At 44.6% G+C, this 13,221-nt stretch overlaps 1 protein-coding gene across 1 annotated transcript in view; it reads right to left on the bottom strand.

Annotated features, from left to right (window-relative positions):
* Positions 1-13,221, bottom strand: part of flnba (filamin B a) — a 96,287-nt gene that overhangs the window by 30,124 nt on the left and 52,942 nt on the right. Inside the window, 14 exon segments of the mRNA XM_029692756.1 lie at positions 841-1,008; positions 2,784-2,944; positions 3,725-3,887; positions 3,994-4,167; positions 4,938-5,118; positions 5,611-5,751; positions 7,593-7,871; positions 8,445-8,713; positions 9,002-9,119; positions 10,456-10,716; positions 11,169-11,329; positions 11,574-11,697; positions 12,696-12,839; positions 12,962-13,075. Of these exon segments, the coding sequence (XP_029548616.1) occupies positions 841-1,008; positions 2,784-2,944; positions 3,725-3,887; positions 3,994-4,167; positions 4,938-5,118; positions 5,611-5,751; positions 7,593-7,871; positions 8,445-8,713; positions 9,002-9,119; positions 10,456-10,716; positions 11,169-11,329; positions 11,574-11,697; positions 12,696-12,839; positions 12,962-13,075 (2,458 nt within the window).

The raw sequence follows: 13,221 nt of genomic DNA, 5'->3' as shown, positions 1-13,221 counted from the left end.
CAGGAGAACGCCAACTCAAGTTCGGTGGCGGAAGAATAATGGTCTAGGAAATCTTAAACGCGACATCACACAATGACATTCTAGACCATTCTGTGCTTCCAACTTTGTGGCAACAGTTTGGGGAAGGCCCTTTCCTGTTTCAGCATGACAATAACCCCGAGCACAAAGCGAGGTCCATACAGAAATGGTTTGTCGAGATCTGTATCGGTGTGGAAGAACCAAACCTCAATTCCATTGAACACCTTTGGCATGAATTGGAACTCCGAATGCGAGCCAGGACTAATTGCCCAACATCAGGGCCAGACCTCACTAATGCTCGTGGCTAAATGGAAGCAAGTCCCCGCAGCAATGTTCCAACATCTAGTGGAAAACCTTCCCAGAAGAGTGGAGGCTGTTATAGCAGCAAAGGTGGGACCAACTCCATATTAATGACCATGATTTTGCAATGAGACGTTCAACGAGCAGGTGTCCACATACTTTTCACAGTTGTAAATGAGAACTTGTTCTCAACTGGCCTACCTGGTTAAATAAAGGTGAAATACAAATTAAATAAAAGTAAAAATGTACTCTAAGTATTCACAGCCTTGAGTCAGCACTTTATAAGATAGAAAAAAGGTGTAGAATTGCAGCAAATTAGCTTTAAAATCAGCAGAACAATTCTCTGCTGCATGCAAAATGTGTTGCTGTAACCGGCGTCGTCGTCTGGCGTCGCCGTCTGGCGTCGCCTGTTTTCTGGCGTCTTTTACAACTAACAGAAACAAAGCTAGTCCAGTCTGACATTTGGTGCGGTGACGGCCACATAGAGAGGGGCCACCACACACACACTGAATCAAACCTTACCTTTGGGTGCCGTGACAGCCACAGAGAGGGGAGCCACCCCGGCCTTGCTGCAGTCCACAGTAAAGGATTGTGGGATATTGGCACGGACCCCTGAGCTCACGCCAGGTCCTGAGATCTTCACCTTGCTGGGGTCAACCATGTCCTTCACTGGTACCTTGAATGGACTGCCTGATGGACACAGAGAGACAGTGCATCTAAGAGTCTATCAGACAGCTGGGCTTGGAGTTTTTCCTAAACCAGGTTATCAGAAAAAAACTCAGATCAATGTTAAGGTGAAACTCTGGGCACCCAAATAGAACACAGCCAACATCAGTGTGTCCGTCACCGGTCTCCTGAACCAACTGGCTGGTGGATCCGTGGTTCCACAGGACAGACAACCCCGTTACAATTTAGTAAAAATAATGATCAAATCGTGTCTTATCATCAGGTGAATGGCAAGCCAGCGGTAAATCGCTTTTTTCAAAGCCTGAGATCACGTTGTAGGCATGTTATTACATTTTGGGTTCTTCTGTTAGCAAGATTTATAAAAACATTGAAAAAAAAGGGGATGTAATTTCGTGGCCCTCCTGCATGAACCTCAGCTGCTGAGCCCTGGTTCAACGCTCCTGCTGTAGACAGTCTCCTGAAATATGAGTCTGCCCTATACAGATTCACTGACACTAGTTAGTGGAGGAACCAACATGGTCCTGCATAATCAAAACCATGCTGTCTGTGTGGGCCTGGAATCTACAGAACCAGTCAAAAGTTTGGACACACCTACCCACCCATTCAAGGGTTTTTCCCCCCCTTTACCATTTTCTTACAATCGTAAAAACAGCGAAGACATCAAAACGATGAAATAACACAACATGGAATCACGTAGTAACCCAAAGAGTGTTAAATCAAAATATATTTCAGATTCTTCAAAGTAGCCACCGTTTGCCTTGATGACAGCTTTGCACACTCTTGGCTTTCTCTCAACCAGCTTCATGAGGTATGCTCTCTCCCTCCCTGGAGTACTAGATGCAGATACCATCAGTAAAATAAAAATAAAACAGCAAATTTAAATTTATGCTCAGCAAGTGACAATTGATCCATTTGGTTATTAAAGCTAGAATGTAAATATATGGTCTGATAAGAACAATAGACAGGCATATAGCCAGTATGCTGGTGATACTCTTAGACCTACTGCAGCAAAAACTTATTTTCATTTACAAAAAAATATTAATCTGAGCAGTAAATCCAGCGCTTTGCCTGACACATGGCTGCACCAATCCAGCGCTTTGCCTGACACATGGCTGCACCAATCCAGCGCTTTGCCTGACACATGGCTGCACCAATCCAGCGCTTTGCCTGACACATGGCTGCACCAATCCAGTGCTTTTAATTTATGGCTGGGGGGGAGGGGTAGTGAACGAATGCCCACTTGAGGGAGATATTGGGACACCCCCCTCTTATTTGACTGGCAGGTCAGTCCAATGAACCAGATCATTAACGGCACCATTTCTGGAAAAGATAACAGGTTTAAGACAAACTCTGGTTTGGGGATTCCCTCCCAGCTTCTTCCCTTCTGATGGTGGGAATCATCCAACCAGGGGGAAAACCTCCAGTCGACCCCCAGCTGTTAGCTGGGGATGAGTTTTCCTCTAAGTAATGTTGACATCGTCCTGCCCCCCCTCCTCCCCTCCTCCCTAGGGTTTTTTCCCTAGCATTACACAGCCGATTACATTTTTTGGTAATTATTTTCAAAACACACGCATACAAACACACAATGACATCACCCTGCCAAACCCCATCTGCTCACATCCCCGTCACTCTCCGCCACATGGCTTCAAACACAAACCCATTCAAATAATCAAAAGCTTGATGAGTTGGTTATTTGATTCAGCTGTGCAGTGCTAGGACGGCGGCCATGACAGTTAGAGGAAACCCTGCTGTAGATTATTATATTACAGTCTAGTTACCTGGGATGTGTTGTCCTCCGTAGGTGATGTTTACGTCGTACAGGCCTGGGACGAACGGGATGTACTCGACGTTACAGCTGCCGTCCTTGTTGTCTTTACACGACATCTTAGACTCCGATGGGCCCTCTACTGTGATGCCCAGGCCTCCGATACCGGCCCCTCTGGGAAAAACAAACACGATTAGAGCAGACTGCTGTATTAATGGTACACAGCAGACAGGATTAGAGCAGACTGCTGTATTAATGGTACACGGCAGACAGGATTAAAAATGTAAACAGCTTCTACCCCCAAGCTATAGGACTACTAAAATAGTTAACCAATACCTAACTGGACTATCGGCATTAACCCTTTATGTACCAACTCTATTGACTTACCACATACCGTTGCTGTTGCCTAGTCACATGTACATATTTACCTCAAACCCCTGCAGATCGACTAAGCACCGCTCCCCCTGTGTATACAGCCATGTTGTCATGGACCCAGTACTGGTACCCTGTGTATATTAGCCATGTTGCCATGGACCCAGTACTGGTACCCTGTGTATATTAGCCATGTTGTCATGGACCCAGTACTGGTACCCTGTGTCTATAGCCATCTTATTGTTAATCGTTGCCAATTTATCCTCGTGTTACTTAAAAATAAAAAAGTAATCTCTGCATTGTTGTAAAGGGGCTGTAAGTGAGCATTCCAATGTTAGTGTACACCTGTTATTTACGAAGCATGTGACAAATAACATGTGATTTAAGACCAGGTTGACCCAAACTACTGCACTAACGCTAAAGTCAAGTTACCCCTCTTGATCAGTGCTGTCATACCTGGGTTCATTAAGCACCAAAACAGGAGAAAAGCTTTTAAAAAAGGATGAATGAACATCGTTCTCGCCCTCGTTCTCTGTGTCTTAAGACATGAACGTGTGTGTGTGTGTGTGTGTGTGTACCTACCTGGTGATGATAGAGAAGTTGTTGGGGGCCTCTGTGATGGCCTCCTGGAGTCCGGGGCCCTTAGCCAGAACCCTGGTAGGATCACAGCCCTCCTCTACCCCGACCTGGAAGGGACTCTTCGGGACTGGAGACTCATCGTACAGCACCTCCACAGCATGGACCCCTAGGAGATCACAGAGAGAGGTCAACCAAGCACATGAATCTATTCATAATGCCCTTTTTTACGTCAACAGCGCTCAGAGGCAGCTGGTTTTTTATTTGTTTTTTACCGTTTTCAAAGGGTGTGTACTCAATGCCATAGGTGCCGTCTGCCTTGTCAGTGACGATACAGTCAGTCAGGGCTCCAGAGGGATTTCTGACCTGGGCTTTGATGTGGTCACCTCCCTTCTTAGTCAGAGACCTGGCATCGACTGTGAACTCTGTAGTAGCTTCCCGGAACAACGCTGGTAGAGAGAGAAAAAAAAAAAATGTAATTATATAATAAATAGTTAATTTTGGTCGACTCATCTCCAAGAGCCATGTTGAGCTTTGTTCTCCATCCAGGGGTGTTACGCCACAGCTGCCCCAGTGCTTCTCAACATCTGTATTTGTGTGGGGGTTGTAAATTTGCCGTCCCCACCAGCTTCCAACCAACTGCCCCTTTGAACTCTAATCGTTCTCTTTCATTGAGGCGGCAGCAGTGACGTGATGCTCCTTCTGTCACTGCTCTGAGGTGAGGTAATGGTTTTAAACTTCACTGTTCCACCGCTACAGCATTATTGAGAAGCCCCGAGTTGCTCCTAGAAAACGCTCCCATTTCTTCTTGACAAAGCAAAGTGTACACCACACCACACAAAGTGTACACCACACCACACAAAGTGTACACCACACAAAGTGTACACCACACAAAGTTTACACCACACAAAGTTTACACCACACAACTGGCTCCTGGTGTCACGGTAACCCGGCAAACAAACAGTAGCTGTGATCGATCAGAATAAAGTCACTTCGTTAGTTTAAGTAGGTTGTACCCAGACAGACAATACAGTTGACCCTCTCCTATAGTTACCCAGGTTAAAGACTGACAAGAGACATACTACAATACATTTTAACAAAAGGGTTTCCATGAGTTTGCTTCTCAGTGCCACTCCAAAATCAAAACGTTTTTAATTAAAAAAAATAAAAGAATCATAGACCCCCAAAGAGCAACAGAGTATCTGTAAATAAACCCTACCTTGTCCCTCCACTCCGGGGCCAAAGACCTTGACTCTGGATGTGTCCACAGCAGGGTCGACCATCACCTTGGCAGGGAACCCGGGCGTGGCCTTGCCTCCGTACTTCAGCAGCAGGGTGTACATCCCAGCAGTCAGGGGCACGTAGGTCACTGTGTAGGTGCCATCTTTGTTGTCGATCACCTGAATGAACAAATTAATCAATTATTTAAAAAAAACTTTATTATGCGAAGGGAATTTCTACCTGTAGCCGCACTAGTTAGCGTAACTTGTACCTGTAGCCGCACTAGTTAGCGTAACTTGTACCTGTAACCGCACTAGTTAGCGTAACTTGTACCTGTAGCCGCACTAGTTAGCGTAACTTGTACCTGTAACCGCACTAGTTAGCGTAACTTGTACCTGTAACCGCACTAGTTAGCGTAACTTGTACCTGTAACCACACTAGTTAGTGTGTGGATGCATCAACTAAGCTTTTCTATGAGAATGATATGCAGGACTCCTAAGCAAACGTGATGCCTTCAAGAGTCAACAACAGCCAGGTTAATAACTTTAAAGATTAAGTAGAGTTCCAACCATCATAAGAAAAGTTCAAATAAGCAATACATGCGTTTCTATAAATATTTAATTTCCAATTTGTTAAAAGATCCCAGAGATCGCCTCTCTCATGGTACACACCTCCGTCTTGGCCTTATTGTTGCCAGAGTCCGAGGCAGCGTCCAAGGTGAGTTGACCCGGTCCAGCCCTGGAACAATCCACGTTCACCACACTGGCCTCTCCCACCTTGGCCCTCTTCAGCCCCGAGCCTGATGCCACCACCTGACAGAAAGATGTTATACAGGTATTTAGTCATTCAGCAGACACACTCATCCAGAGGGACTTGGCTACAATAAAGTACATTCAACATCAGTAGTCATATTGGTTTTACTTGTAATGAATGATAATCACAATCTTCCTAAACATCAATACAATCATAACAGTACTAGCAACAACAACAAATGAATCCCAGGATGTTTTTACTATCCAGCGTGAAGGACAATGAACAAGGGGTATGTTCACACTTAATTTGGAACGTATTCAGACCACTTTACTTTTTCCCACATTTATTAGCTTACAGCCTTATTCTAAAAAATATATTTCTTTAAATTCTCCCCCCCCCAAAAAAAAAAAAAATCTACACATGATAGCCCATAATGACAAAGTGAAAACAGGGTTAGACATTTTTGTACATTGCTTAAAAATGAAAACAGAAATACCTTATTTACATAAGTATTCAGACCCTTTGCTACGAGACTCAATATTGAGCTCAGGTGCATCTTGTTTCCATGGATCATCCTGGAGATGTTTCTACTACTTGGAGTCCACCTGGGGTAAATTCAATTGATTGGACATGATTTGGAAAGGCACACACCTGTCTATATAAAGGTCCCACAGTTGACAGTACATGTCAGAGCAAAAACCAAGCCATGAGGTCGAAGGAACTGTCCCTAGAGCTCAGAGACAGGATTGTGTCGAGGCACAGATCTGGGGAAGAGTACCAAACAAATTCTGCAGTAATGAAGATCAAGAACACAGTGGCCTCCATCATTCTTAAATGGAAGTTTGGAACCACCAAGACTTGTCTTGGAGTTTGCCGAAAGGCACCTAAAGGACTTTCAGACCATGAGAAATATGATTCTCTGGTCTGATGAAACCAAGATTGAACTCCTTGGCCTGAATGCCCAACTTCACGTCTGAAAGAAACCTGGCAACATCCCTACGGTGAAGCATTGTGGTGGCAGCATCATGCTGTGTGGATGTTTTTCAGCGGCAAGAACTGGAAGACTAGTCAGGATCGAAGGAAATATGAACAGAGCAAAGTACAGAGAGATCCTTGATGAAAACCTGCTCCAGAGCGCTCAGGACCTCAGACTGGGGTGAAGGTTCACCTTCCAACAGGACAACGACCCTAAGTACACAGCCAAGACAACGCAGGAGTGGCTTTGGGACAAGTCTTGAATGTCATTGAGTGGCCCAGCCAGAACCCGGACTTGAACCCGATCGAACATCTCTGGAGAGACCTGAAAATAGCTGTACAGCGACACTCCCCATCCAACCTGACAGAGCTTGAGAGGATCTGCAGAGAAGAATGGGAGAAACTCCCCAAATACAGGTGTGCCAAGCTTGTAGCATCATACTCAAGGCTGTAATCGCTGCCAAAGTTGCTTCAACAAAGTACTGAGTAAAGGGTCTGAATACTTACAGAAATTTTATATTTCCTGTTAGTTTTTTTAATAGTTTTGTAAACATTACTGAAACTATTTTTTTGCTTTGTCATTTTGGGGTATTGTGAGTAAATTGATGAAAAAAAAAAAACTAATATATTTTAGAGTAAGGCTGTAACGTAAAAATATATAAAGTCAATGGGTCTGAATACTTCCCGAAGGCTCTGTATATATTATAAGGTATATATTCTAATGTGTATATATTATAAGGTTTGTGGTATTATGTGCTATTAAGCAGATGCTTTTATCCAAAGTGACCTAGTCATGTGTGGACACATTTCTTAAGTACGGGTGGTCCCGGGAATTGAACTCACTGTCCTGGCATTGCAAGCACCATGCTCCACCAACTAAGTCTACATAAGTGTGGCGTGCACGTATCTGCTCATATATCCCTACCTTGGTGGGGTCAAAGGGGCAGTTGACGTCGGCGTGGAAAGGGGACCCTGGGATATGGGTCTCTTCAAACAGGATGTTAACCAGGTACTCTCCCGGCTCTGTGGGAAGGTAGGACACGCTACATGTCCCGTCCCCGTTATCAGAGCACTCGATCTTGGCTTCGGTGGGCCCTTCCACAGTCAGGCCCAGGCCACCGGTCCCTGCACCCTTAGTGTCAATGGTGAACTCAGCAGGGTTACCCACCAGACCTCCCTTCAGACCTGGACCAAACGCCTTCACCTGGAGGGGAGGGACAGACAAAACCACCACTGTCACATGCACTTCATCACTACTTGTTTTTGTAAGAAGTGTTGACATGTTGAATGCACCGAGCTGTCTGTCTGAACTACTGGCACACAGCTCAGACACCCATCCATACCCCACAAGACATGCCACCAGAGGTCTCTTCACAGTCCCCAAGTCCAGAACAGACTATGGGAGGTGAACAGTACTACATGGAACTCTATTCCACATCAAGTAACTGATGCGCGCAGTAAAATCAGATTTAAAAACACACCTTACAGAACAGCGGGGACTGAAGAGACAGGGAAATACACAGAGATTGTGTGTTGTAGTGTAGTGGCCTGAGGACACACTATGTATTGTGAAATCTGTTGTAAAATTAATTTTAATGTTTAGAAATTGTATTATAATGCATATAACTGCCTTCATTTTTGATGGACCCCAGGAAGAGTAGCTGCTGCCTTGGCAGGAACTAATGGGGATCCATAATACATACAAAAAACAAAATCATGAAATAATCTATCATGAAACTTCAAAGTCATTACATTGTACATCAGTGTACAGCTGTACCTTGCTGGGGTCTGGAGGCAGTGTGGCCTCCACAGGGAAGGGGCTGCCTGGGATTGGGTGTCCATCGTAGTTGACCTCCACAGCATAGAGCCCCTCTTCCTTGGGGATGTACTTCACTGTGCTGTTCTCTGGTTTCTTCCCAGGCTGAGCCTCCAACACACAGGGGACATGCTTACCGCTAGGACTGCTGATCTGTACCTCCAGTTTACCCTGGCCTCCCGCTCCCTTGGTGCCCACCACAAACTCCTGGTCCTGCCCCACTTCCACTCCTGAACAAACAAAAGAGGGGATATAGTTTAACGTCAACATTTCAGCACATAGCCTTTCTGATGACAAGTCCTAAAGCGCAAAGCCACCAAGACAATCCTACGAAGGCACACGGGTAACGATTTTCCAACTCCACTAGCGGTAGGGAAGGGGTTAATGAAAAGGACTGTTCCTGAAATGGCAAACCGTCATAGCACCATAGAGGCATGCTGCCTGCTTAACACCAGCTGGGAAGCTTTCAGCTGATAGAGGAAGCTAGTGTCCGCCAGTAAGAGATTAACACTACTTACTGCCGTCCAGGTTGTTGACCTGGACCTTGGTGACATCGAGAGGAGCAGCCACTCCCACAGCAAATGGACTCTTGGGGATGACATCCCCTCCAAACGTTATGATGATTACCATCTCTCCCTAGAGACACACAGAGCGACACACAGAGCGACACACAGAGCGACACACAGAGCGACACACAGAGCGACACACAGAGCGACACACAGAGCGACACAAGTTGTTAATTGATGGTTTACCTATACTGGTGATGACATGAAGAACATCTGGTAAAAAGAGGCCTGTCCCTAGACAGGATACTACAGAGTACCACAGTAGCGCTCTGTCATCGCTCATCCATACATGTATATATTCTTATGCCATTCCCTAAACCATTAGGTAGTTGTTGTGGAATTTTTTGATTACTTGTTAGATATTACTGCACTGTCGGAACTATAAACACAAGCATTTCGCTACACTCGCATTAACATCTGCTAACCATGTGTATGTGACCAATAAAATGTGATTTGATTGCAGTATGAGTCATAATACCCATAAAACCAAGCAGTCAAACAGGGAAGTGGTTCCAATAGTTTTCCACCATTCATTTTTCCCCATAGAGGATTTTAGAAACACGTAAAATAAGGTCTGTGTTTCATGTAGACTTAACCTGGTGTGACGTTTTGATAACCGTATAAATCTCTAGGACATATTCACCTGCATTTAAATGCAAAAAATGAAATCCAAATTAGCTGCAAATTTGGTAATTATAAAGAACTACAAATACCTTGGTGATATGGTATTATCTTTAAATGGACAATTCTGTGAACCTTCTTGTGCAACTTTAACATGGACACAACACTTGTTTAGCAAAGGTGTCAGCGAGAGACGACGTGCAGGAGCTTGCAGGGATTTGTAGTTTTGCATGTCGACTGATGCTAATTAGCAATTTTTTAAAAATTTTTATGAGAGTAAATATGGACGAACATATTGATAAGTCGCATTGTCCTATAGAGATTTACGTAGTTATCAAAACATCACGTCAGGGTAAAACAACACGAAACAGAGCCCTCATCTTTAAGTGCTTTTAAAATCCTCTATGGGAGAAAATGAAGAGTGGAAAAACTATTGGAACCACTTCCCTGTTTGACAGCTAGGTTTTATGGGTATTATAACAGCTCCACTGTGGGACTATTATCTGGCTGGAAGAACCACTAAATAAAGGATGGACATTTTATAATGCACAATAACGTTGACAGAAAGATGGTTCAAATACTGTTTGAAATAGTTTCAATTACTTTAGCTGTGCTTGATTGAGCTTGGCTGGCTTAGCTGACCAACAGAACACTCACAATGGCAATCCAGACAGGCCAGAGTAAAACAAAGTTATGAAAGATGTTAAATACTACTGAACCCATGTCTGGTTGCCTTGCCTCAACAGTTGTTGCTGAAGCATACTTGGTGTGTTGTAGTCAGTTACCTGTTGTATTGGAGTATACTTGACGGTATGAGAGTAGTCGTAGTTGTCGATGATGTCAAATTCTCTGACGGCGTCTCCCTTGCCGGTACCGGTGAACTGGACGTCCACGGGGGCCTTGCCCGCTCCTTTAGTGTGCACTGTGAAATGGGTCGGTTTGCCACACTCCACTCCTGAACGAGCAACTCCAGGACCCTCGGCCTTGACCTTGGAGGAATCATGGGAAGGTTCCACTTTGACCCTGAACGGGCTGATGGGAATCTCCTACAAAACAGAAAAAAACTTGAACAAAAACTATTTGCACAGGATGGAACATTTACTTACACATATATCTTACATGCGTAAAACACACAACAACTCAAAACAAATCTTAGTGTTTTAACGTCAAGTTAAGTGAACAGGTTAATATTCTCCACATTATTAAGGGCCGGTTTCCTGTAACCAGATTAAGCCTTTAGTCATTTACCTTTTAGCAGACGCTCTTATCCAGAGCGACTTACAGTAGTGAATGCATACATTTCATACATTTCTTTTTTTGTACTGGCCCCCCCATGGGAATCGAACCCACAACCCTGGCGTTGCAAACACCATGCTCTAACCAACTGAGCCACAGGGAAGACTAAGCTTAATCTGGATCCTAAGAGTGGCGCCCTGCCGTAAAACAAGCCAATGGGAACTAAGCATAATAAACGGCTGTGTCCCCATCAGTCACCTACCTGGTCAGTGAAGAGGACCTTGATGGTGAGTCGTCCTGCTCCAGGAGGGATGTATTTCACAGTGATGGTGTCGTTGGCATTTGGGATGATATCAAAGTCCACGTCCTCCTCTTTATCACTGATTATATTGGCGTCACACTTGATACCCACACTCACGTCCCCTGAAACACATGTATACACACACTGAGTGTCCCCTGGAAGACACAAATACACCGTGGACAAAACATTAAGAACACCTTCCTAATATTGAGTTACACCCCCTTCTTTTGCCCTCAGAAAAGCATCAATTCGTCGGGGCATGGACTCTACAAAGTGTCAAAGCCGTTCCACAGGGATGCTGGCCCATGTTGACTCCAATGCTTCCCACAATTGTGTCAAGTCGGCACGTGTGTGTGTGTGTGTTACCTTCCCCAGCCTCTGTGCAGTCCACAGTAAAGTGTGTGGGTTCATTGGCCTTCAGTCCCGTCCTCTCTATTCCTGGACCGAAAACCTTCACCTTGTGAGGATGGCTGCCCTTCCCAACCTTCACCTGCACAAGAACAACAGTTTTTTTGTTAATTTTTACACAAGGCGCAAATGGAAATTTACCTCCTGCTTTACCCGAACACCTCTAGTCTTCGCTGCAGAATGATGATCAAATTGATAGGCCTATGTTACCCATAAAAATACTCCGATATCAGTTCTTTAAAAAGAAAACTAATATTATGGCTGCATCAAGTGCATACTATTTTTATTTCTAATAATTTGATCTTAACTGACTTAACCAGACCGTCCCGAGTCACAGACCGGCAGCATAGTGTCATGCTGAGACAACTAGATATACCGACCGAAAGATTTACAACTTCCTTACAGATGGGTTGAGTTTCTTGAACGAGTAAATCAACATTGAGACATTTCACACAAACAGTGGATAGAAAGACACGAGTCTTGCCGCGACAACAGACACAATTGAGGTAAAAAAGATCAGGTGTGACTAAAATAACATACATTGGTGAGAGCTTGTTAAGACATTAGTATTATTATGTTGATTGGATTAAATAGCTAGAAATAGAAAGTGTTTATTAACAAATAAAACACCAAATATATTGTGTAAAAGTATAGAAAATAGACAAGTCATCACATCGCGTTTGATCATTGTAAGAAAATGTCCCTGAAATGATTCATATCGGCCAAAGTTGTCAACAATATTACTCAGAAGCGTCTCTGGTGTTACTGACCAAAACATTTACAATATTCCTCAGTGTGGTTATCAGAATGAGAGGCTTAGGTTCATCTTTAGTATTCTCCTGAGTGACTTTGATTAGATGAGCTTCAGGACTCTCCAAGGTGGTCACGGTTAGATTACAGTCCCCAACGGTTAGGGTACGTTTACGATAAGTGGTATTGTCCTGAGTGGTTGTGGGTACGTAACGGTCATCCCTCCACTTAGTAACCAGACAGCGGTTGTTTTAGTGTTGGTCTAAGGTTTTTATTACCCTCCAGAGCGGTTAAGTTTTGGTCAGGGACATTGTCCTGCGGTGGTCTTACTCTGAAGGGACTGTTGGGTACACTGACTCCTGCCCAGGTGATGGCGACCGTGTGTTTGACCGCGTCGACAGGCGTGTAGGAACAGGCGTAGACGCCGTCTCCAGTCTTCTTCACCTTAACGTCGAGGGGACCGCCCTCTGCACTCTGTGGGTTAGAGACAACATAGTTAACACTAGTCTCTGTGTGTGTGTGTGTGTGTGTGTGTGTGTGTGTGTGTGTGTGTGTGTGTGTGTGTGTGTAGAGATACGCGTGTAGGGTTGTCTTACCTGGGCAGAGATCTTCAGGGGGCCTGTCCCAGCATCCTTAGTGTTGACGGTGAATTCTGCCGGTTTGTTGATGACACAGCCACTCTTCTCCAGGCCTGGACCGTAGGCCTTCACCTGAAACACAATCACAATATCACACCGTTATAGACATGCTACTGTAGCAGCAGATACTAACAGTAACACTACTAGTGTCCCCCAGGGCTCTGTACTAGGTCCTCTATAATGTCTTACTACTAGTGTCCCCCAGGGCTCTGTACTAG

This window comes from Salmo trutta, chromosome 16 (genome assembly GCF_901001165.1).
Source record: "Salmo trutta chromosome 16, fSalTru1.1, whole genome shotgun sequence".
Lineage (NCBI taxonomy): Eukaryota > Metazoa > Chordata > Actinopteri > Salmoniformes > Salmonidae > Salmo > Salmo trutta.
This window is presented reverse-complemented; position numbering and strand designations above follow the sequence as displayed.